A 25,052-nucleotide genomic window follows, 5' to 3' on the forward strand; every position below is an offset into this window, starting at 1 on the left:
TTGCACAGAAGTACGGATTGGGGGATGTCAGGCTGGATGTCAAGAGTACAAAAGGTACGTGTAAACTTATAATTTTTAGGCGTAGGGAGAATCATCAGTTAGTCGATGCGTCGCAATATTCCCCTCCCCAATTCATTATCGATTCAGCAAATCATGTGAATCGATTCACATCCGAGAGGCGGAAAGTCAGGACCTTCAACTTTTAAATCTGACCATTGGGGTCATTTTGCGTTAATCTTAATCAGGAACACAGGAAAGAGACACAAATACGATCTTTTGTAAGATGTGCCAGGCTGAATTTTTTATTTTCATCACAATGTCCAGAGGGAAATTTACTTTTTCACTGTTTGTATAGAACTGCTATGTGTTTTGCTTTTGTACTCCATATGCACAAATAAGTTCATATTGTGCAATTTTTTTTCCCCCCAGATGTTTTATTCCTCAAAATTGTGTGGTAACCTATGGCATGTTCAACTGGGCATGAAAAAAAATCTTACTGTATCGACATCAACACATTTGAATCAATATCGAATTGAATGTAATCGAATCAAACCGTGAGGTTCTTAACAATACACTAATCATTATAGTTTATAGTTATCGGCTGTGTTATCTCCACTTAGAAGAGAAATAGTATGGAAAAAGCTTTTTTTAATTGCTTGTATAAAAATAGTTTGGTCTCTGGAGTGCCTTCCCACCCATCAAGTGTGAAATTGGAGACATGCTTGCCCAGTCATAACCTTTATCAGCAACTTCGATAGAAAGGCAGTGGTGGTCTTGGAGGTGTGTTTGGGGTCATCATCATGTTGGAAAACTGCCCTGTGGCCCAGTTTCCGAACGGAGGGGATCGTAATCTGCTTCGGTGTGTCACAGTACATGGTGGCATGCATGGTTCCGTCAATAAACTGCAGCTCCCCACAGGATAAAGGTGAAGGACTGGCCAAGCATGTCTCCAGACCTAAACACGACTGGACATCTGTGGGGCATCCAAAGAGGGTTAGTGCTAGCAGTGTTGGAAAATAATAAGGATACTTCAGGGACAATTTAGACGTTCTCACTTAGGGGTGTATACTACTGTATATTCACAGGTTTGTACGATTTGTGTAGCCTTTTAGAAAGCGTGTGATCATTTTCTAGCCAGGCTTGTTCATATCGGCTTAAATAAAGCTCAGTGGTAATTACAGCAATAACATACCTTGGCTATATGCAGACACTGGTTAAAGGGCGTCGTAGCAGTACCGGCACGGTCGTTAAGGCAACTTTGTAACAACATTGCGGCCCGTTCAGTTTGATTCAGAACAAACCTATCCAAACGTGCCGCCCGAATCCCTTCATTTGTTCGATGACTTTAGCGCCACTCTGGTTCAAACTTAGCCTCCATCAACACAATGGCGACAAGCTGAAGCCAGAAGGGTCAGAGTGCAGCTGTTGGAGCACTCACGGAGGTGGCGCAGAGGCTCACGCTCACAAAAATGCGAGCAGGCGAGCAGCAAGCGGACGAATTGAATGAGGCCTAAGAGCAGGGAGCTCGGATTTAACCAGATCCTACCCACCTTTTTTTTTTTTAGGCGGCCAACAGCTGCTTAAATGAAAACCATCGGTGTGCTTTATTTCTACACGCAGTGTGAGAAACTGGAGGTAGTTAGTGTTTTATTTTATTATGCCGATCAGGCACGCTAATATTCAGGGGATAATGTAGAAAGGTCCTCCCAAGGTAAACGCACAATACAGTGGTACATTGACTTACGAGTTTAATTCATTCCGTGACCAAGTTTGTCACTCAATTTACTCGTATATGTAATCTGTTTTCCCCATTGAAATGAAGTAAAATGCCATTGATCCATTCCAGTCCCCCCCAACACAATTTTCTGGTCACATTTTTAATAAGAAAAAAAAAAAGCACTGTATTGTGTTAAAAACATCATAAAATGCAATAAAAGTGAATGTAAAGAAACAGAGACATTGATTTTATAAAGTGTAATCACTCTGCGTACTGTTGTAGTACAGTAATCCCTCGTTTATCCACACTCCTATTAACCTCCACAATACTCTTACCAACACTTTCTATACTCTTAAACACCTTTAAAACTCTTCTGGTTAATGCACAGTAGTACAGTACACTACGTACATTTAATTCCTTCTAATATGTGTATTCATGATTTTTTCTTTTTTTTTCCACTTTTAATGTTTTATGCCAGGAAGCATATATTTTAGCACATAAATATTTACAGAATACACCTAAAATCCCGCGATATGGCAAATTATGCATGATATGAATCTAAAAAAAAACAAAAAACTGCAATGCACTGAATCCACAATAGGTAAACTGTGATATAACAAGGGAACACTATATTCATGTGTTGTCTCTGCTTCTATAAGGGGCGTGGCCTAGTGAGTAGCTGGAGTCGTGTTGGCCGGTTAGTCTGCGTGTGAGCGTCTAGGCATGAGTTGTGGCCTACAGCAGCTCCTTGTGAGCGTTCTTATTTTGTATTTGTGTGTTTGACTGTTTGTCCCATTGAATAAAGAGCTGAAAGTTCATCAGTGACTGTGACTCTCCTTGCCCATATGTGAGAAAATTACATTACCTGAGATACTTTTTTTTTTTTTTTGACTTCCACCCAAGCACCAGTGTATCTAAAGCTTTTGTGGCTCGCAACGCTAGCCAATAAATCAAACTTGCAACTCAAAAAACTCAGAAATTAGAGCACTTCCAAGTCAAGGCACTATATTGTTTAATATTATTTTTTAAATGTGTACAAATCAAGACCTTCCCCTCCTAATAGACGCCTCTAACCATCGACAGGTGACTGGCCACTATTTGCGGCATGTTTTTGGCCCAAAATATTTATTTTTCCTCTATGCATGTAAACAGTAACAAAGAAAGTCAGATCAAATGCAGTATGTCATCTAAGAAACGTAAATGAAAGCCATCTTACCACTTATGGTTTCTTTCCAGTGTGAGAAACTAGAGGTACCCGGTGTTTCTTTTCACGTGTGTCCCATTGATCAGGCATGTTAATCTTCCGCGGATATGTAGAAAGGTGCTCCCAAGGACAGGACGATGAAAAGGTTTCTATTGATTACGGCAGTGCTGATCAATGGGTCCCAAGACAGATAACAAGATGTACAAGTCTTGGGTAACAATAGGCGTCGCGTTAGGACGTGGACCGCACATGCCGATGTCATATTTGTCCTCGTAATTCGACCTAACGCAATGGCCACCTGTAACGTCTCCATCCAAATCAATGGAAACAGATTTATTTCTACAAAAAAAAAAAAAAAGATGTAATGGAGTGCCAAATGGGCACGTGGCGCTGCCAAGTCGTAAGCGTTATCGCGCCGGATCGGCTACTCGGAGGACAGCGCGGGTGACCTTGCGCGACGGCTAGGCTCTCGGCATTAAGTAAAAGTTCATGCCAAGACATAACAGCTCACAATCGCGTTAATGTGTTTTTACGATCACGCTGAGGGAGCACTTTGACAGCTCGCATGGTGTGACGCAACACTCTCCTGATTGGGCCTCGTCGGGTCAACCACATTGACGGAGTGGGATTCTCGGCAATCCTTCAACGCATGCAATAAGACTTCAATCCACAGACAAACTAAATTACAATTCGGTTACAAAGAAAGTCTTAAAGGAGTTGTATGCTTTTTTTGGGGGGGGGGGGGGTCAAAATACACCAGGGATCGAGAATCATAGCCACTTTACATCGTATTTCTCTTCTTGCTGAAATCAGCCTGCCCTTGTGGCGTGCAAGTAGGTGACCGTATACTTTGGCCCATTTACTACTTGGCCAATGGCGAGTCTAGCTTTTGTTACCATGACGACCAGGGGCAGAGCCCCAACTGCAGCGGCTTCTACTGCAAGAGTAGGCAGAGCCTATAGTGGGGGGAAAAAAAGTATGCGCCCATGAAGACAACAAAAGCATTTTTAGCTTAATAATGCCAGTGTGTGTATGTAGTGCATGGACACATCACCAAAGGCAAATGTTTTGTTTTTTACTTGGCAAAAAAAAAGGTTGTTTCCATATGAACCCGCTATATGTGGAACGTCACGTGACCAAATCTGGAAAACAGGTTAGTGGACTTCCTGTTTATGCTAAGCTAACAAGCATGACTACGGTTTGATAAAATGATTGTTTGAAGCCGAACTTGCAGAAATGTTGTTTTCTTTGTGGCTGGTGTCTTAGGACAAAATTTAATTCATTTATACAAATATGATATTATGTATGTGAACATGAGCGAAGCCTGAACACACTATTGTCATCTTTGGTGGCTCTGTGGTGACATCTTGTGTTGAGAAAATAAATCATAGATCATGGATATTGCGCTGTCTGCGAGCCAAAGCTTAATTTCTTCGGCGATATTTTCTAATGGCTGTCCAAGACTACGAATTGCAAGCACGGTTTATTACATTGTCTTCGAAGACAAATTGGAGGCTTAAAAAAAACAAAAACACAGATAACAGTTATATTACTGTAGTTTTCCTTGTATGTAGCCAACTGAAGTGATAAGATAACACAAGAAACATAGGATAACAAAAGATAATGTTTCATGATTGTTTTATAACGTTTAGAATGTTTAACAGTAGTTATGTTGGCAAAATTGTTTTTAAGCATGTCTTTGTTTGCTCCTCTAGGCAAACAAAGTGCAGAGAAGTACAGGGTGGGCCAAAAGTAGGTACCGGTACATATCTATGTCTATATATATATATATATATATATGTGTGTGTTTTTTTTTTTTTTTAAATTTAATTTTTTTCAATTAATTTGGAAGGAAGGAAATAAGCGGGAAGAGGCTCACTGCCACTTTTAGGGTATTCACCAGGTCAACACACACACAAACTTGAAATCCGAATTTGAAAGCTTAACCCTTGTTTTAAACCCTAACGCTGGCTTGAAACCATGATTCGAAATCTTAACCACAAACCATATTTTGAAACCTTACTTAGAAAGATTAACCCTGGCTTGAATGTTTTGAAACCCATCTTTGAAACCCTAATCCTGTCTTGAAACCCTTCTTTAAAAGCCTCAACATCCCATAAAAATCCCAACACTTGCCTTGAAACCTTATTTTGGAACCCTTACTCTGGCTTGAAACCATTATTTGAAACCCTAACTACAAATCTTCACCTGGGTTAGAAACTCTACTTGAAACCTAAACCCTGGCTAGAAACCCTAACCCAGACTAGACACCCTAAATTGAAACCTGAAACCTGGCTAAAACCACTAACCCTGGCTAGAAACCCTAACCTGAACCCTAACTTCAAACTATAACCCAGGCTAGACCCTAACTTGCACCCTGACTAAAAACCTAGCTTTGAAACCCTAATACTGCCTTCATCCTGTCTCAAAAATAGGATGCGTAAATACTGATACCAGGTATCAGTATTTACGCATCCTATTTTGTATCAGTATTGGGCCGATAGAGGCCTTTTTTTCAAGGTATTTGTACTCGTGAAGGCTGTTGATACCAGCTACCGAAATTTAAGGCAAAATATATATATCTGACGTTGAGCAAGTCCTCCTCGCCAGTAGTTGGCGCTACATTGTGGCGGTTTGACGCATATGGTGACTCCTCATGTGCATCAAGAAAGAAAGAAAAGTATTTCTTCACAATTATCTGTCATTGTGTTAATTGACATTTTACGTATTAAAAGTACTAGTACCTTGAAAACTTTATTTTGAAACTCTGAACCTTCCACCAAACCTATTTTGGAACCCCAACCTATGCTTGACTACTGCTATAAACTAACAGAGTTCATTTGGGGAGAATTCATTGAAATTGATGCAGATGGGAAATATTGTGGTGCTGGGTGTCACAGTATTCTGGAAAGTTTTGAGGAATGTTGCAATGTTTAAGTAGGAAAGTAGGAGATACCATTTTGTTAAATAAGTGTAATTGTAAGGAATAAGTGTAAATGTAATAAAACGTTTTTAAAGGGTAAACAGTACCAAATTTTGGCCCCTCCTTTATATTTTTTTGTTGACACTTCAGGGGCATGCTGTGCATTCCTGCGCAGCACGCGCGATTGGCCCTCGTTCCTATCAATCATTCCTCACCAAGATCAAGTCCCGCCTTTATGGACCCAGCTGCGGATCCTCATTGGCTGTCCCATTAGCCCAATGAAAGTACACTGACCAATCGTCGGCGAGGAAGGACGGACCCGTTCCGGCGGAACAGTCCCTCGCGCCGACAGTGGAGGAATCGAACGTCCCCGAGCGAGAGAGCGCACACAGTCTCCACGAGCCAAAGGAAATAACGCTTTGGGTTTTGTTTTGATTTTTTTTTTGCCTCCTCCGCCGCTCAAACGAGACGAACACACCGAACCTTCAACAATTCGGGAACCGGGGGGCTATTCCAGAGTGTTGTGCTCACGAGGAGAGGAGGGAAGCGAAGGCTCGGGAGCCGCAAGTTTTTTTTTCTTTTTTTTTTTTCTTTTTCCCTTTCTGTCTTTTCTTCGTTTCACCCCCTTACCCGCCCCCGAAAAGAAGGATTCTGTTTTCGGCGGTGCTTCGTGTTCCGCTCTCCCCGCCGCAAAGATGATGGTCGGAGAGGTCGAAGTGAAGGAGCGACCGAGGCCGAGTCCCGACTATTTGATGCAATTGTTGAACGAGAAGAAGCTCATGACCAGTCTGCCCAATCTCTGCGGCATCTTCACGCACCTCGAGCGGCTTCTCGATGAAGGTAAGCGGCGTGGTGGTGGTGGTTGTGCTACCGGGGAGGAAGGCAGGCGACGTCCGGGGTCCGCACCTCTTCGGCCGGGTGACCACGCAGCGTACACTCACCTCATATTAACCATACGTCCCCCCCGTTTATTTTTATTTTTTAATACCAGAATTGCAACACGTTCTAAAGAAATATCGCCAGTGTGTGGTCTTTATCCGAGAGGCTGAGATGAGTACTGTTGACTTTGTGACTAGACCAAAACTTTCTCTCACTCGGGTTGAAAGACTTTTAAAAAAACACGCCACCCTCCGCGTGTTGTGACTCAACAAGGCCTCCAGAGTTAGTTTAACGTGAAGTTTGGGCCGCTTAAGAAGATGGTGGTACTGATTGAGCCGGGGCCCTGCTTGCACATGTTCCACTAGTTTTAGCTTTTGGGGGACTAGCCACATTTTCAAGCTAACCACGACACTCGACCAGTCTCCCTAAACTTAGCTACTTTTTTTTTTTTTTTTTTTTAATTTAGTTAAATTTTTTTAATGAAACTCGTTACAACAGGCAATGCGAGCCACATTGGGCCCCAAGTGTTCTACTTGTTCTTCGGAGTTGTTCGGAAGGCCGGTAGAGTTGTTGCCCAGCGGGCGAGCTCCAGCCGCGGAGGAATGTTGTGTGCGTCTTGGCCAAACAATGGCCAGTCCAAGCCTCCATAACTTCTCCTTTGTCTATCTACCCTCCTTCGTCCTCTAACTACGACGTCAAATGAAAGCAAGCAAGGCTTTCACTTCTGTTTTTATTTCTTCCATTTCGTTACGCTGGTTGTCGAAATAAAAATTACCCCCCTTACGTCGCTTTTTTTCCCCGCGTGTGTCGTACTAAAACATGCCTGGCTGCTATCTTGGCTAGTTGTTGTGCTATTTTCTGTTATTTATTTTTTTTGGGATCATTGCCCCCTCAATGTCGTTAGTATCAACAACCTAAGCCGGTGTGAGAGGCAGGGCGGCGCGGGTTTTATGTAACCGAGCTGGGGACACTAGAGAGCGCCACAGCCGCCTCGTGAGTGAAGCACAACGCTGGACTTTGATACTTGGAATTAGAACTGCTTCACGTTCTCGCACGATATAAATACACAAAATCGTTTTAGTGTTTTCTTCCTTTTATTGTGTACGCCACCAAGCACAGAAACCACACACCATATTTTCGTAGTTTCGGATTGCGCAGGTGCCGGAGTATGTTGCTGCTAAACCGGTCTGCACAGATTTCTCGTCTCCCTGAAAGACGGATGATAAGCAAAACTTACAGAAGTGGACCTTCTGGGGGGGGGGGTAATGCTTGAATGCATGTGTTGTGCAATGTAACAAGGTTAATACTGCCTGCCTTCAAAGTACGACAGCATAGAAAGGCTTGACTTTACCTAAATGTTTTTGGCCACGACCCTCGAAATTAAAAAACTTTCTACGGTCTCATGCACAAACAAAATTACATATTATGCATTAGGAAGTATAAGTTATCACTGCAGTCCTAAAATGTTCAGAGACAAAGGTATAAGCTTAGTTGTTTTGCGTTTTTCTTACCTGCAAGTATGATTATTATTATTTTTTTGGGAGTCATTGATGGAGTCGTGGTCCACTTGCCTGACTCACATTTCGGCAGCATGAATGGTTGTCTTTCTCTATGTGCCCTGCGATTGACTGCTGATCAGTGCAGTCCCGTAGTCAGCCGGGATAGGCTCGAGCTCCCAATGATCCAGAACAGGATAAGTGTTATGGAGAATAGATGGATGATCTTGTGTGGTTTGTTACCAAGTTTACTTAGAAAGTTACCATTGAGAGAGAATCAAGCGTCGAATCGGTAAACTTGTGGCGATGAGCCGAAACCCGCACATAACTCTTGATAAATTGTCTACGGATTTGATTCAGTTTGCCAACGAGTTACAGTATGAGCCTAAAGAATGACTCAAGATATTGGCTTCCAGATGCACACTTTTGGATTTTGGCAAAAAAAAATAAAAAATACAAAAACAAACCTACTTTTACTCAAATCAAGAACTACTGGCTATACTTTGACCATTTTATTAGTATAGTGATACTTGGAAATGTTTATGCTCCATTCCAATTATTATTATTATTATTATTATTATTATTATTATTATTATTGTTGTTGTTGGCGACTAAAACAACAGAAAGTTGTCTGTACATGGTGTTGTTGTTGTATGAAGTTGGCCTAGTGTCCCCAGTTGTTCCTACTGTGGCCCAAATAGCATAACCTGTTATCTGACCCCCCCCCCCCCCCCCCCCCCCCCAAAAAAAAAACAAGTACCATGAACAATCTGGATCACTCTCAGGCAGTTAGCACGTGGAGGGGTGCGGACCTCCCATGTCCTATTTCTCGAGAAACAGATGACTATGTCCAGATGTGGCTCATAATTTCCCGGACTCAGCCTCCTACCAAGAATCTAAAACCTCCCAAATCCGTCAGGTAGTTGTTGAAAAGAGTTCTTCTTTGGTCTTGACCCTGTCCTCTTGAACAACTTTGAAGTATTGGTGTCTGCTGGTAGTTGAGCAGCTAAGCATACAAGTTTGATCTGAGTTTTACAACCCGATTATATTGTTAGAGGAACAAAATGCACCAAAAGTTTTCCTCAACCATGTTCAAGAAATAAATGATGCCACATTTGTGACTCCCAAGCCTTACTTTCACCCCCCTGGATCCGTGCTGAAGTTTACGAGGGGTTTCCACAGCACCGGGCCAAATATTACCCCAGCGCCAGAAATTGCGTGTGCACGCTATGAAAGTCACCCCACTGCTGAGGAGGCCGGAGCGTCTGGATCCCGTTAGGGGTTGTTTGCTTTTCTTGCCCCCGTCGTCGGGGCGGGGGGCTTGCCGGCCTGGTGTGACTTGCAGGGATTCGCTCACAAGCCACGGCTATGATGTAAGGAGGACCCCGCCCATGGTGAAACGATTAGGTATTTTTTTTAATATTCGAGCACCAACCAGTTCACCACTTACAGCTAAATCCTATGGATATTTTTTCTGAAAGTGTAAGTCTGAATGTATGCTTGGCTGACAGCTGCGTGAATTCCCCTGCCTCGCCCGGCCAATTTTTTTAGTGCATGCCTCCACAGCTGCTACTATGACGAGGGGAGGAAAGCAGACCCCGCTTTGGTGTCCCTCCTATCCCGCTCTAGCGGACGCTCGTCCATGCGCACCCATTTTGTTGCTGACATGTATGTGATGCCTCAAGGTCATTGTGGCAGATTGACAGCCCCGTGTTCCCCCTTTGAAAGGGCCCCCTTCTCCCTGCGTTTCAGTTGTTCATCTCCCCAAGGTGACACCTGCTATGGAAGTTTTTTTTATTTATCATTACAGCCTGCCAGCCAAGAAGCAGCTTCAATTCACTATATTTTCACTTGGCAGGAGAAGACAGCCCATATAACAGGCAGAAATGTTGGGAAGAGCAGGATGCTGTAAGTTAGCAAAACATAAGGGAGAAGACTCACATTGATATTGATTTGTTTAATCAAAGCGAACCACACCCCAGGGGCTTTTTTTTTTTTAGATTTGTTTGTTTAATAGATTGTACAGGCCATTGTCAACTCGCACAACAGGCCGCTGCAGCGCAATGTTCGCCTTTGCATTTCCACTTTTGTGTCTGCTTGTTTTTTTTCTGACTTTCCCTAGGGGAGCTGTCAGCAATTAGAGGACAAAGGGTCCCCTGTCCACCATGAAGCCTTTTGATGGAGACTGTTCCTTCGGGAATGTTTGTTTTGAGACTTGGACAAACGGGACAATGTTCTACTTCATCCAGTACTTTAGTGTTATAAACTTGTCCCTTAGTCCCATCATCTGGCTCCAACCTCGTTGTTGTTTTCTACATCTCGATTGAGTGAGCACATTTTCTAGGTTAACTGTGTGTATTCGGCACAGGACGAGACCTGCTCTGACCTCTGACACACAATCAATGCAGTATCTATTATGATAGAGCACTGCGCTGCTTAGTGCATCGGTAGACGCTGACAAAATGAGTCAATCGGGGGTGTTTTGCCTTGCCGTCATCGCAAAGTTGAAACCTGTTTTATCCGCCATCAAGCCCCCTTTCCCCCTCCCCCGCATCCTTTCCCCAAGCACCACTTTATAAGATGGGATTTAATTAACGAGAGCCATTCTGTGCGCCGGTTTGCTGAGCCGGAGCTGCCATTGAGGAAGTCGAATATGGAGGCTTTGTGCTGCTCTCGTTCTGGCTGCTTGTGTTGCCTTGTTACCAGTATTTCTCAAAGTGTGGTCCACAAGAAAACCTTAGTGGCCTTCCTAACCCCAAGTAGTTCGTAAGTTGGATTGTAAAAAGCTGCAGACTTTAATGCACCGTAAAGTTAATACATTGGGTAACATTCTAGCACACAAGTATGATTGTTAATAGTAAAAAAAACATGTAGCAAATCTTTGCTTTGACTTCCTTTTTAAGTTCTTCTATCATGGTTTCTGTTTTCCTTTTTTGCTTTTCAATGTTTCCCTTGTGGAAGCGTGTATACATAAAACCAAAGTAAACCCAAAAAAAGAATATATTGACTAGAAAGAAAGACAGCAATTGTCATCCCAGATTCTGGTCTCTCTTTCTGCTTTAGGACTCCATTTCCCTTGGAATTTCAGGTCAATTCTCCGCATTATAGGATTTCTAAACCATTCCAAGTTCAGTTGGATAACAGTATGCTGTTGAGTACTAAGCAGGGCCTGTTGTTTCTTTGCCTATTTGGAAACCATGCACAAAACAAGAGCAGGAGTTCTGTTTTCTGAAACAGAAAATCTATATGACACATTTGCTACGATTTAGTGTAATTAAAATATAGTTGGTACTGGTAAAGACAGGACTGCATTTTGCCCTCGCCTTCGGGGTCTGAGCTTCACCACATGGCCCGGTTGAGCTCCGGCCCGTCATCCCTGACCCTAAACCCTGGCCCCAGTTGCACCCTCAGCCCCGGCATCAGCAATGGCACCTCCCAGCGGGTGCTATGTGATAAAGTCATCCGACATCAGCTCCGGGCTCTTATCTCGGGCTTCAATCCCACGAGTGCCGGGGCCTCCTTATCACCGCCGCCTCTGCTCGGCCGCCTCCTGTCTCTGAGCGTCATTCAGACTGCCTGGCTTACTATCTAGCGTCGCCGTCATCTAACTTTGTCCTGCTTTAAGCGTAGCAACTATCAGGCTAACTCTCTGCACAGGAATTTGAAGTAAATGTTGTGATCATCCGTCTGTCTAATATTGCTACAAGAGTACAACTTGTATTTACGCCTTCACCACAATCCCCAGATCCACCCTCTGCCCCTGGCTCACGTTATGTCAGCATGATTTAAAAAAATAAAAATAAATAAATAAATATTGTTCCGTTTTTATTTGCGTCTCATTGCAAAAACACCTACAGGAAATTACACAATGTGAGACTCAGAATAAGTTGTGGTTTGTTTTCCCTCTTTCAAGATGGGCTGGAGACAGCCAGCTGTGTGACAAGCGACTCCTGTTCTCCGCCCGCCCACTCGCACCGAGGCGGTGTCGTCGCTAGGATTTTCTTTTTGAGTCATTAAGATTTCATAATGAAGCGACCCCTCCTCCACCGGTTTGTTTGTCTATGCTATCTGGTGTTCAAGTTGTTTATTCTTGGAACTACTGGGACCACCTTCCCACCTTCATTTCATTATAGTCACTCCCCTAAAATCTTCATATAACATTGTTTCTTTTTAAGTCACAAAGAGACTAGTGTGTAACAATTCAGTAAAACATGAATCACACTATTTGGCCCTGCTTCCTGCCTCCTCCCCTTTTATCCCAGAAACGAGGCATGGGGGAAAAAATAACTGAATGCTCACTCTTGTCTCGTTGTTACCCGCCCACACTGGCTGCATTAATTTTCTCCGTGTCCTTTCGGTGGAGGACTAGGAAACGGGTTTTGGCAACCAGCTAAGGAATTTCTGCTTAACCTCGTGCATATTTGTTTGTTTTGCACAGCTGCGCTCTCTTTCGTGACAGGTTTCTCTTTGGATTTTTAATGTACGCTGAAATATATGTGTGTTGTTTCACAGCATGTCAACTCCTAGCTACTTAAAAGTCCACTAATGGTTCTAAATTTTTACATTGGCAGATACTTTCGATGTGAATCTCACTTCATCCCGGTCCTGACCCTTTATTACTTTGGCCTCTCTGTGGTTTGGAAGCCTTTGCTGTGGCGTCTCACTTGCTTTCAGCTGGCCGATAAATCAAAGATGAATAATTTACCTGTCCTCTGCCGCTCGTGTTGTTTCTTTGAGGCCTGGTGAGAGCATGCAGGGCTGAAGTCACCTTCTTCCATGGGGGCCACTGAACGTGCATCAGTTTGATTCCTCTGAAGCTCGCTGTCATCCGAATATGAAGCGCTGCACACTCTAACCTTGCTGTCAGCTGTTTGTCTCAAATCTGTGAGACTGCGTCACATCTCATGTTTTTCTGCTCGGGGCTATCCGTTGCTTTACTTTCGATGCAATTGGTACCGCTGTCAGTCCAATTTTGCCATCAATCAAGATCATAAACTCAGTCAATACTATATGTTTTTGCTTTAATCAAAGCCTGTCCTGGTTTCTTTGACTGTGTTTGGATTTACTAATAACATTCCATGCTTGGATTAACCCAAAACCCTCAGACCCCATTGCAATTGTTTTTGAGTTGTTTCCAAACAATAGTCTTGCATCTCCAACTCAAACTGTGTTGTTGAAAATGGAATTTAAACATTTTTTTTTTATTTCTTTAACTTTACCACAGGCAGTCTCCATTTAACAGCCTTTGTTTCAGCAATGACTGCATCTCGGCATCGTCTGTTTAGATTTCCCTAGTGTTGTTCTGAATGAAATTGACATAGTGTGTGAAAGTCTTTCTAGCATAACTGCCACCTTGGAAATGGCTCTTCAGCGTCGAGGACGACTGACTGACTACCCGCGGTTCTTAGAAAGCCAGGAATTGACAGTATTGTTTGGTTCAGTCCAGGCCAAGGAGCCAGTCAGCATGATGGTGGAGTTGTTGCTTTTTTCTTCTTCACTGTAGTGCTGTAGTAGTATCTCTTGGGATTGGACTAGATACCCATGTTCATTTTGGATAATGCTGTGCTTATAAAAATAAGCAAGGTCATAAAAGGTATGGTTTTGAATGCAAGAGCTTCTAAAATGTTCCTGGGTCACTGGACAAACATTCTATTAGACATGCTCAAAAAGTTCATGCACTGTCGGTGTAATGGTCAGGATTCCCAATGCTTTGGCCCATGTAATTCATCTGCAAGGCTTTGATTAAGATGCTTGTTAAATAGTCCAGCATTTATTTCTAGATTTGTGGCAGTGTAACACCTGCACCACCACACACCGCTTACAGTGGTCGCCAGAGGGAAGCGTGTGCAGATTTTCTCCCATTGCACACACTTTGTTCACTTAGGTCATTAATCCACTGTCCCGCCCGTACAGTACTTAGTCAGCAATGTTTCAGTGGCAGCAACACAGGGTCTTCTCTGCCTCAGCGATGGCAGCAAAGCACAGGCATGTTATGTTTTACACCAGTTCTTATTGCGCCCCGTGCTAAACATCATGCTCATATCATTAAAATTTGTGTATGACACGTTCCAAAACTGACCACGCAAGGTAGATTTACACCTAAATAATACGTTTTTTTTCTCCATTTGCGTTGTTGAGTAGTTTGAACTGAAGATGACAAAATATTCACTGTTGACATGGACACCAGTTGCTTCCTGGAAGATATCGTTTAAATACGTTGTCGAAGTAGTGGTGCCATTAATGTACATTTTGCAGGAGAAATACTATAAAAGTGTTCCCATTTGTACCATGGTTTACCTGAGGGACTCTCACACGATGCTTAACACACATGCACATCACACTGTCGTTTTCAAATTCTGTTTTCAGGCTCCCAAAAAACAGAAAGCATTTTCCATCCGTTATCGGTTAAAAACTGCCAAGATGGCAGTTTTATCTCTGAGCTGCTGTTGCGTCTCGCTGGTTGTCGTCATGAGGTCTGCCCGTCCTTATCAACGCAGTAGTTGAGGGTGGTGGGGTGTTATAGTGCCAGAAAAAACAAAGGAAGGTTTTGTACGATGAGGCATTAATTGGAAAAACAAAGAGCGTATTTAGCACCGTTTGTGACGTCGAAAGAAAAGCCAACTTCTGCTACTCTTTATGAAAGGGTTAGTTAGCCCAAGTTACTCAGTTGATGGGTTGTTCTCACTGAAAGGAGGAAGGGCGTGTCAGGGGAAGGAAGATAGTCAGTATTATAAAGAACAGTGGGGTGGTGGTGGTGCTGGTTGTGGTTGTTGAGGGGGGAAGAATTCCTCCCATGTGATGTGAATGAGGTCATCTTGTTAGCTATGGGGAAGGTTATTGACCCCATGCTCAGCTCCACACGCCACCCCCTAGTCCCAGCCTTCCTCCCCTCTACCAATGACAGAGACACAATGGACTTTTTTGTGTATTACTGGGACAGACACACACTGCAGTGGGTCCCTGCACACAAGTGATGTCTATCTACCAGAGCCCGGCACGTCACTGCGCAACTCAGTTGAACCATCACCAGTTCACGTCTCCAAAAGCGGGGTACACACGTGCAGATTTTTAGACACCACACGTGTTAAGGGGGAAAAAATAGCATTAGGGTTATGAGTGTGTGCTTGCTGCTCTTTTCGTAGGTTGTATACGCGATGACCAACACAGCACACATACATATCTCCTCCGACAATTGCGAGTCTCCTCCCACAAACCAGAGATCTGGTATAGTACCAAGGCTGACCTGTGAGTGGCAGCGTGGTGCCACATGGCATCCAGACTGCTGGAAAACACCAGAAAAGACAAACTTTAGTATGGACTGTGGCGGCACGGTGGGCGACTGGTTAGAGCGTCAGCCTCACAGTTCTGAGGAGCAGGGTTCAATCCCCGGTCCCGCCTGTGTGGAGTTTGCATGTTCTCCCCGTGCCTGCGTGGGTTTTCTCCGGGCACTCCGGTTTCCTCCCACATCCCAAAAACCTGCATTAATTGGGGACTCTAAATTGCCCGTAGGTGTGAATGTGAGTGCGAATGTTGTTTGTTTGTATGTGCCCTGCGATTGGCTGGCAACCAGTTCAGGGTGTACCCCGCCTCCTGCCCGATGATAGCTGGGATAGGCTCCAGCACGCCCGCGGCCCTAGTGAGGAGAAGCGGCTCAGAAAATGGATGGATGGATGGATAGTATGGGCTCCCCTTGATTGTATCTCCTCCAGACTGTTTGGTGTAAATACTTCCTTGGAGGTGCATGTTAGGACAAGCTACATATAAAGTTATTCTGTCGGATAAAAGTGGTGGGTTTATTTTTTATGACACAGATTTCTGCAGAGCTGGACAAAAGTACTCAGACACTAGGGATGCAATATGACTCGGCAAAACAGTGGGGAATTTATTGGGGAACGTTTGCAACCCTTTCCCGTGGTTGATGTTGTCACTTATTTTTTTAAACAAGTTTGTATGTTTTAACTTGTTAGTGCTCGATAAATAAAGTTGAATTGTTGTTCATATTTTATACTACTGTATTGCCATCTGTGTACAATTAAAGAATAACAGGCAGTTAACCATTAAAAAGAGTTGTTTAACTTGAATTAAGTTATTGTTCAGTACACTACTAAAGTAAATTTTTGCTGACAAGGGAGAATTTGGAGAAAGGAAAAAAAAGTTGTTCTCTTTATGCACAAAAACGCACTAAAAATGTCACAAAACGAGGGTTCGCTGTCCCATGCTAACCCCTAATGTTCACCCTGCTTCATGGGGGAGGGCAGTTGAAAGGCGCTGGAAAAACAAAACTTTTGGCAGGTCTAGTTCAGACTGCCTTTGATTACATCTGTTCCAGACTGTCTACTGTAAATATTTCCTTGGAGATGCATGTTAGGAAAAGCTATAGTTAAACGATTCTGTCATATACAATTTAAATGTTTACTTTTTCATGACACTGAAAGAGTCTGTAACAAAAGGGGTCCTGCCTTACATGAGCCTGTTTACTTCATACGGTGTCTATTTGCCTCGGACAAAATGTTGTAAAAAGCCAAATTAAAAGACAAAACGCAGGTTAATCCTTTGGTGCTAGCAGAAATGAGGTTTTTGCGTTGTGAGCTGTCAGCACATTTGATGTGCTAATGTCACATTTTGATGACATTTAAGGCACATTTTGAAACAATTTTGCGTCGAGATTCCACTGTAGCGACACAAAAAAAACTGTTGTCAAGAGAGAGGTACATGCAGCCAGTGATGGCGCCTAGCTAAAGGCTGGACAGGTCTTGCTGGTGCAAGCTGTCAAGGTGCCAGATGCTGTCGACACCTTAAGGTGCTAAAGTCTTTCTGGAAATGGACTTGTCTCTTTGTCTTGCTGTCACCTCTTATCCGTCTTTCTCCCCCATCACCTTCTTCTAGATTGTATTTACCCTGTCATGTTGACATGCCTCCCATGCCTTTACTTTCTAGAACCTGTTGATGGGCACAGTACCACTCCACACATGGCATGTTCTGTCCTTGTCATCATATTTTCCAATTCAGACAATCACAGTCCCAAGAAGATGACTAATTTTCCTGGCTTTGTCTTTGTTTTAAAATGTATACGTTAACCATAATGGCTTGCATCCCCTCTTCCTTCCTCTGTCTCTTCATCTCTTCTTCTGCATTTCATTTTGCCCTCTTCCTTCCATATGTTTTATTTTTGCAACCCCCTTTTCTCCACTTGTGTGCGAGATATTTCGCCCTGAGGCGCCTTCGCCATGTCCATGTGAGGACCAGTGGTGACGTTAAAGGCCCGCAACGTGGCCTGTCGTTTCGCATCAGCCCAAGCGCTCGCCCGCCTGTGCTCCGGGATGCTAGGGATGCGCGTGGCTCTTGACACATTCACTCGCAGGCTTAAATGTTGCTCGAGAACAACACGCTGTCTGCTATCTTGTGTGCAGGCTCCTTCTCGGATTTGCAAAGCCCTTGTGTGCAAATACTTGGTGAAAGCTTCAGCATGAAAAATGATTCTTTTTTCATCGTGTCTTTTTTTTGACTTTATAACTGTACTTTTGACCCCTTCTACAAGACAAAACTGAGTCAATTGAATGAGAACAATTTTGAGATATAAAGACATTGAGAAAAACAGTCAATGAGCAATAAAGGGTTGCTAGTTATCTGGTAATGCCGGGACAATTTTTTTTTTGACAATTGTGCAAAAAGATGCCGTCCTCTAGCACTTAGAGCAGTTCGAATGGCTAATCTCGCAATAGTCCGGTGCAATGACCATTGTGCAAAGGGCACGAGGAAGCTGTTGGAATGTCTGCTAGTTCTAGTTTGCATTGATCGGTAGCGCCTACCCGAGGGAAGGAGCCGGAAGAGCCGGTGACCGGGATGTGGAGGATCCGAGAGGATTTTGCACGCTCTTGTCTTAGTTCTGGCAGTGTGCAAGTCCTCAAGGGTGGGTAGGGGGGTACCGACAATCCTTTCAGCAGTTTTGATTGTCCGTTGCAGTCGGAGTTTGTCCTTCATTGTAGCAGCACCAAACCAGACTGTGATGGAAGAACACAGGACTGATTCGATGACCGCTGTGTAGAACTGCTTCAGCAGCTCCCGTGGCAGGCTGTGCTTTCTCAGAAGCCGCAGGAAGTACATCCTCTGCTGGGCCTTTTTGAGGACGGAGTTGGTGTTGATCGCCCACTTCAGGTACTGAGAGACTGTAATTCCCAGGAACTTGAAGGTCTCGACGGTTGACACAAGGCAGCTGGACAGCGTGAGGGGCAGCTGTGGCGAAGGATCCCTCCTGAAGTCCACGATCATCTCTACAGTCTTGAGCGTGTTCAGATCCAGGTTTTATCGGCCGCACCACAGCTCCAGTCGCTCCACCACCTGTCGATATGCAGACTCGTCACCGACCTTGATGAGGCCGATGACAATGGTGTCATCTGCAAACTTCAGGAGTTTGACAGCCGGGTGCGTTGAGGTGCAGTCGTTCGTGTAGAGAGAGAAGAGCAGGGACAAGCGACGATGATGACTTCTACATTCGAAGGAAATTACAATGTCCAAACACTGAACTATTTTTAGAACAGCCCCATGGGCTACTCATTTGGTCCATTGGGGCTACCTGGTACCCGCGTGGACCATGTTAGTGACCCTGTTCTAGGATATTATACCCTAGTTCCAATGTGTGTTATCTCCTAGTCTAGACACTGCGCTACTTGCTTATTAGCATTAGGGATGTCCCGATCCTTTCACGTGATCTAAAATCTGGGTCGATCACAGTTCAGTTGCTCAAAATCGGGTGAAAATAATCGGTTTTATTAATTTTCTGACATTTTAAATGTCACAAACTGACAAAATAATCCAAAGGTACAAAGGTCTTGCCAAATGGAGCAGTAATAGCTTTACCTTATATTAAACAATGTAACTTTTCGGGGTATTTTTAGTGTGTTGTAACACACACAGACAGGTAATATAAGAACACTCACAGGCATATATTCTTCCTAATCTATTAAAAACGACTTAAATTGTTTTAACATGACGTTCTTTTTCAATTGTTTTTTAGCGTACTGCAAATGTGTAGCGCCATGCATGCATCGCACCACACTGCTCCTAAGGCGCGCTCAGCACGAACAACATATACTGTCATTTTCCCCTTGACTGTCTGACATGAAATCAGACATATTTTTTTCCTGTTTTACATCAATTAGGATTTCCAAAATTATTTATATTTGCTAAATGCTAAATATTTATTGATTATTATTATTCCCCCCCCCCCTAATTTTTTATATTATTTTACTTGTTACTAATTAATTTTTGAGTTGTTCTTTCCGGTTAAGTTGCGTTTTGGTAGTTGAATAAATAAATAAATGAATAGAACGGTATCGGCAGATACTTAAAATCAAAGACTCAGACTCAGGTGCATAAAAATGTGACTGGGGCATCCCAAATTTACACTTTTCCAGCTACTGTCTTAGTACCGCACTACTAATTGGCTGAGCATATTATCATAGTCAACACACATGCTAACATTAGCTTACGCATTAGCTCTGAAAGCTGCTGTACTATACTTTAGTATTAGTCTCTGTCTTGGTGCCCTCAGTCTTCTCTCAGATGAAATTATTCTTCACTGTGTTTAGGTTCATTTATTTTGGGGATATTTTTGTCTAAGGCTTAAGTTTGGGGGCCGTAAAAAGGTAATAAATAGAGGGGTCCTCTGTTAGCAACAGTCCCCGACAAACAAGGTTTTAGAGCTACGACTGGAACAGAATAAGCTCGTTTGCACAGTTGCGTAAGAATACGTCATCACTGGCACAAGAAGGCACACTCAGTTACCACCATACTTAGTTTTTAAGACGTAGCATTTCATATTATTATGTAGTGTGTCAATGTAGAATTATGGCGACATTATTTGGTTCTCTGTATCATAATGTGTAAGGACACGAACAAAGGCTGTAATGCGTGTTTTGACGCCCCAGGACAACTAGCTGTTACACTGGAACTTAAAGACAGGAGCTTCAGGCCTCAAGAGGCCATGCGTATGTGGGGTGTGGGAGGGCAAAACACAGAGCTAGCAGACACTTGTGATGTACCCTGTTTGTCTTCTGTCTGATTGGGGCCACAAAAACGTCAGCATCCTTTCATATGTCACTGGGTGGCGGTTCACATCGCTAATCAGGAACAAATGTCTCCCCTTGCTATATCGTGCTGCTTTGTATCCGTCACAAAACACAAGACTTAAAACGAAACAAGTTAGAGGTGCAAGCAGCATCGCTCGCTTTTTGTCTCGGTTTTCTGGCATCAAAGCTTTCGCGTAGTAATCAAGTGACCTCATTCCCTCGTAATAAGAGGGGATGAAGGGAATGCACTCGTTCCTCATTCCGTCATGTTTGCTCACATTCTCAGTGCTGCACTTTTTGGCAGGCTGCTCACGTTATTTGTCGAAGCATTACAATTAAATGTTACCAACCGCTGTCTCAGTGATACCACATTTATGCTACAATGGAATACAGTATAGTGTCACTAGACACTAGAGAACATTTGTTGTGATCGGACAATCTCTGAATGTTTTGAACCCCTGTTTTGATGCAAGTGTTGAATGTGTATGGTTGTAGCTAGGGATACCAGTATAGGTGTTGCCGCCGATACTCTACGTCTGCACTCTTACTCGTTTAAAAAAAAAAACCTTCAGTACTTATTAAAAAAAAAAAAGCCTCAGCCTTGTGACAAAAAAAATGAAGCGCAAAATGCGGAGACCCCGGATGGTTAAGCAACTGAAGTTGTACATCAAGCAAGAATGGGAAAGAATTCCACCTAAAAAGCTTCAACAATTTGTGTCCTGGGTTCCCAAACGCAGGCATCAAATTCAAAATTAGTTGAATACTTGCAAAAAAACAAAATTCATCAGTTTGAACATTAAATAACTTGACTTTGTAGTGTATTCAATTGAATATAGGTTGAAAAGGATTTGCAAATCATTGTATTCTGTTTTTATTTACATTGTACTCACTGTCCCAACTTCATTGGAATTGGGGTTTGTACAATCTATTAAACACTAGTGCCTCTTGAATGGAAAACTGGTGAATTAGTTGCAGATACCTAGACAAACTTTTCTTTGTGTCAACCAGATTTTGCGACAACTACCAAACTAATTTCTCCAAAACTTTGTTAGGTGTAAATCCAAACGAAGGGTATGGATTCAAAGAAAAACTCATGAACATGACTTCTCTGGCAGATTCCCACTTTGTAATCTTCATTACAGCCACCGAGAAGTCTGGAGTTGCACAGTATAGACGACAGCTTTTTAAAATGTAGGCTGCGGTGGCGAATGTGAAAAGATGCTCCCCATTGCACGTCATTGTGAGGACGGTGGTTTCAGTTGTTGCTGGGGTGCGGACAGGAAGCAGAGTTGTTATCTTCGCCACCTGCATCCACAGTCTGAGCTTTTCCTTCCTCCCCCCCTTCTCGTTTCTCCCTTTGACTGCTCGACCCTTCCGGCCATTGTTGTTCGACCAAGGGGCCCAAACCATGTCCAGTCTTTGTTACAACTGGGATGCATCTAGTAGCTCGGCCTTAGAATTGCACACCACGCCACACCAAATACTCTTACGGGGTCCATATGGCGCACGGCTTTCCAACCCCTGGCCTAGTGAAAGGAAGTCTCCATTTTCAGCGGGCCCTCTCCGTGTTTGTGCCACAGGTCAGAAAACAATGTTTGCTGCTTTAGTTCAGCCTACAGAAAATGTAACCACAGTTTGCTCTTCCAATCCCATCACCGTGCATCCTGAGTCTTCATCCTGTTATTCTTCCTGTTCCTTATCACACATTGTCACATCACATGGCGGGGCTTACTGCTTGCATCCTGTGCTTTATTTAACATAGCCATTGTGGTCTTTTTCAAAGTGGAAATGCCCGAGGCTGCAGGTTTGTTTCTAGTTGCTTTTGCTTTGTGTGTACATCAACAAGAGCATTGACAGTAGAAGTGGGTTCAAACAAGAAAATGTGTGTGTAGAGCTTCTCAACTTTAGCCTCACTTTTGTTTGTCTTCCTATTTCAACTGGCAGGTAAAGTTAGTGAATATCATTTTGGAGTAGTAACTAGACTTTACACCGATCTGATCGGCCTGATCGGTATCGGCTGATAATTAGCATTTTATGCCGATCGGCTTTAATGTCATAATTTGCCGATCCAATCAATGACGTCATTGATCAGTTCCGCAAAAGACATTTACTCCGCGTCGCCATCGTGTACGGTATATTTGAATCCAAAAGCTAGTTTCTTTTTAGCCTTGATGTAGTACTGTCAATATCTGACCGCCAATAAAGTTATTTAAAAAAAAAAACGTTGGCAGTGTGGGACAGACAACACGTCTGAGACAGACCACACATAATGCCCGGGATCAGACTACGAGACAAATTTGGTCATTCACGATTGCTCTATGTCAGACTACTGCAATAAAATCTTGTATTCCGATACCACCGCATCCCGTCTTTTATGATCACTGGGCAACTGAAACGCGACCGGATACACTCGTTACCCTGGCTACGACGACAACATTCGATCGCGTCGTGTGTATTATAAGAACAAAATGGGGAAAACGTGTGTTGGTGGTGACCAGTGCTCGGGAGAGGACGTTCATTTAAGGCTTGAGGTATGTTCACGTACTTTTAATATGATATGCCTCCAGAGCAGGCAACAAAACCTTTATGTAGCCTAGCAAGCTAGTGCGAGCACTAACGGTTGTAAGCGAATATGCAGACGTTCTGTCGAAAGTTTTGGTGTGCAAGTAAATTAATTACAATAAAGTAATTTAATTACAGTAAGTTAGCTCCCATTATTTCTGTCATGTTTTAATGTTGGTTTGACCTGACTGATTAGAATACATGACCTGACTAGAGCAGTGATTTCCAACATTTATTGAGCCAAGGCACATATTTTACAATTGAAAAATCTCACGGCACACCAACAAACAAAAATGTCACAAAAAGTGGATACATTAATTACTCTATGTACTTCCTGCCATCTAATAGAAGAGCATTTATTTGTAATGTCACTATGCCTCACTGGCATGAACAGATGAACAAAGATACATCACTGATTGCAAATATAATTTTGGAGCAATTAAGTACACAAGTGTATACAGTAAATGAACGAGTCATTTAAATAGACACATTGCTCCATCTTGTGATCGGTTATGTTTTTTTAAAACTCTCTGATCGGCCCAAAAAATCCTGATTGTGGAAAGCCGAGTAGTAACAATTCAAAAGCACTATGATTTTACATGTGTCTGAGGTGAAATGACAACTACTCTAGTTACAAGTCTTACAGACTACATACAATTCCCCTGTAGCTGACTCGCATAGAAATAAATGATCTATATTTTTCAGGAGGAGGCCTGAGTTTGCATTTGTTGTGCGTTACCGTTTGAGCTGAGCTGCGTGTTTTGGCAACTGATAAAGGTGCACCGAGGATATACAGTATGTGCTGCATTTTCTGAACACGTCAGCCTGAACTGAATTAGTTCTGTTCAAATTTACAGTGTAATTATGAAGGAAGTAAGAGTAGCAATTTTTCAGGAAACGTGAAAGGGAAGTCCTGGAAGCTCCTCGTCCTCTGATTGTTTGGATTTTGAAACTATTTTCCCATAGGAAATAATCAGTTGGTGGCCAATCTGTTATGTTAATGCTAATATTAATTAGTGTTAAACGGTAGCGTAGTCCAAAGGGGATTTTTTTTTTTGCAAATGTTCTTCACACGTCTCACGTTTTCTTGTTTGACGAATGAAGAAATTATGGCGGTCCATCTTTTGCAGTTAAAAAAAGCCAGAGAAAAAACAAAAGGCACACCCCAAATAAATGTTTTGAGGCTTACTTTACGCTGGTATTTGTTAGGGCTTGAGTATTTTCATACTTAAAAGTTTAAATGCAACTTTAGAGGCATACATCTCAAGAAGATTTCGGTTGGATTCAAAATTCAACTTCAAATTCCACTATAATTGTATGAGAATGTAAAGGTCAAAGAACTGTAGGGGCGTGTAATTCTGGGAGGCTTAAAACGTCGAACCCAACACCCTCGTCCCTCCTGCAACGGGAAATAATGGTTGTCGCCTTTCTCGGCAGATAGTATGATGTCACACTTCAGTGTTGAGACGGCTTTCCCTGACAGTTTTACCTCAGTCTATGGTAGACCCCAACTGAGTCCATGAAACTGGCATTCCTATGGCTCATTGAGCTGCCTGCCTCCTTCATTGCCAGAACTCAACCCCCATAGAGAGTGTGCACATCATCAAATGTGATGAGTGCTAATTTTAGTGTGGGGTCTTGATGGCAAGGCTCTTGTTTTGTTGCTGAGAACAGTAATGTGAGTGGCAAGGAGAGTGTTTTTTTTTTAAATTATTTTTAGAGGCATTGGAAATATTATATACACAAGACATGCACTTATTTCCAATAAAGGCTCATTTGTGCAGTTTCTTGAGGAATACACATTGTTTTCAGTTTCCACTGCTCTTAAATGTCGTTTTTTTCAGCGCTATCCTTGCTGTATTTCACCATGTCGTGTTTGTCTTTCATCATCTTTGCCTTGCCTCCAGTGCCTCTCCTTGTCTGTCTGCTTGGCTTTGTTTAATCAGCACACCGACAAAGCCATGGCACACTGCTGTAGCGCAGTCGCAATCTGACAATCCGGGTGCCTTTTCACCTTCTCATCCCGCATGCATTCACACTGACACCCACAGAAATTGTGCATTTACTACAGCCTATGATTAATGACTTTGCAGATTGCTCTTCTGGGCCAGGCCATCACACCCACACACTACACTGCTTTTCGAAGACGTTCTCTCTGCGGGCCAGTCACAGGCGAACAAATTGTCGACGCCCGACGTCTTGA

At 43.1% G+C, this 25,052-nt stretch overlaps 2 protein-coding genes across 8 annotated transcripts in view; both read left to right on the forward strand.

The window, feature by feature from the left end:
* The window catches only part of pacrg (PARK2 co-regulated), a 181,558-nt gene extending 175,440 nt beyond the window's left edge, over positions 1 to 6,118 (forward strand). The window contains exons 10-13 of one of the 2 annotated variants that reach the window (XR_009791489.1): positions 9 to 54; positions 4,016 to 4,074; positions 4,637 to 4,673; positions 5,995 to 6,118. The gene's annotated coding sequence lies outside the window, so the exon portion shown is untranslated. Of the gene's footprint in view, positions 1 to 8; positions 90 to 4,015; positions 4,075 to 4,636; positions 4,674 to 5,994 lie in introns of those variants that run through there. The other variant, XM_061795153.1, reaches the window with a different exon arrangement.
* An 83-nt stretch (positions 6,119 to 6,201) lies between these two features.
* Positions 6,202 to 25,052, forward strand: part of qkia (QKI, KH domain containing, RNA binding a) — a 92,404-nt gene continuing 73,553 nt past the window's right edge. Inside the window, exon 1 of one of the 6 annotated variants that reach the window (XM_061795150.1) lies at positions 6,202 to 6,684. In XM_061795150.1, coding sequence (XP_061651134.1) covers positions 6,540 to 6,684 — 145 coding nt within the window. In that variant the 5' untranslated portion in view covers positions 6,202 to 6,539. The remainder of the gene's footprint in view (positions 6,685 to 25,052) is intronic. The other 5 variants (XM_061795147.1, XM_061795148.1, XM_061795146.1 and 2 more) reach the window with 5 other exon arrangements.

This window comes from Phyllopteryx taeniolatus, chromosome 13 (genome assembly GCF_024500385.1).
Source record: "Phyllopteryx taeniolatus isolate TA_2022b chromosome 13, UOR_Ptae_1.2, whole genome shotgun sequence".
In the NCBI taxonomy this organism is placed as follows: domain Eukaryota; kingdom Metazoa; phylum Chordata; class Actinopteri; order Syngnathiformes; family Syngnathidae; genus Phyllopteryx; species Phyllopteryx taeniolatus.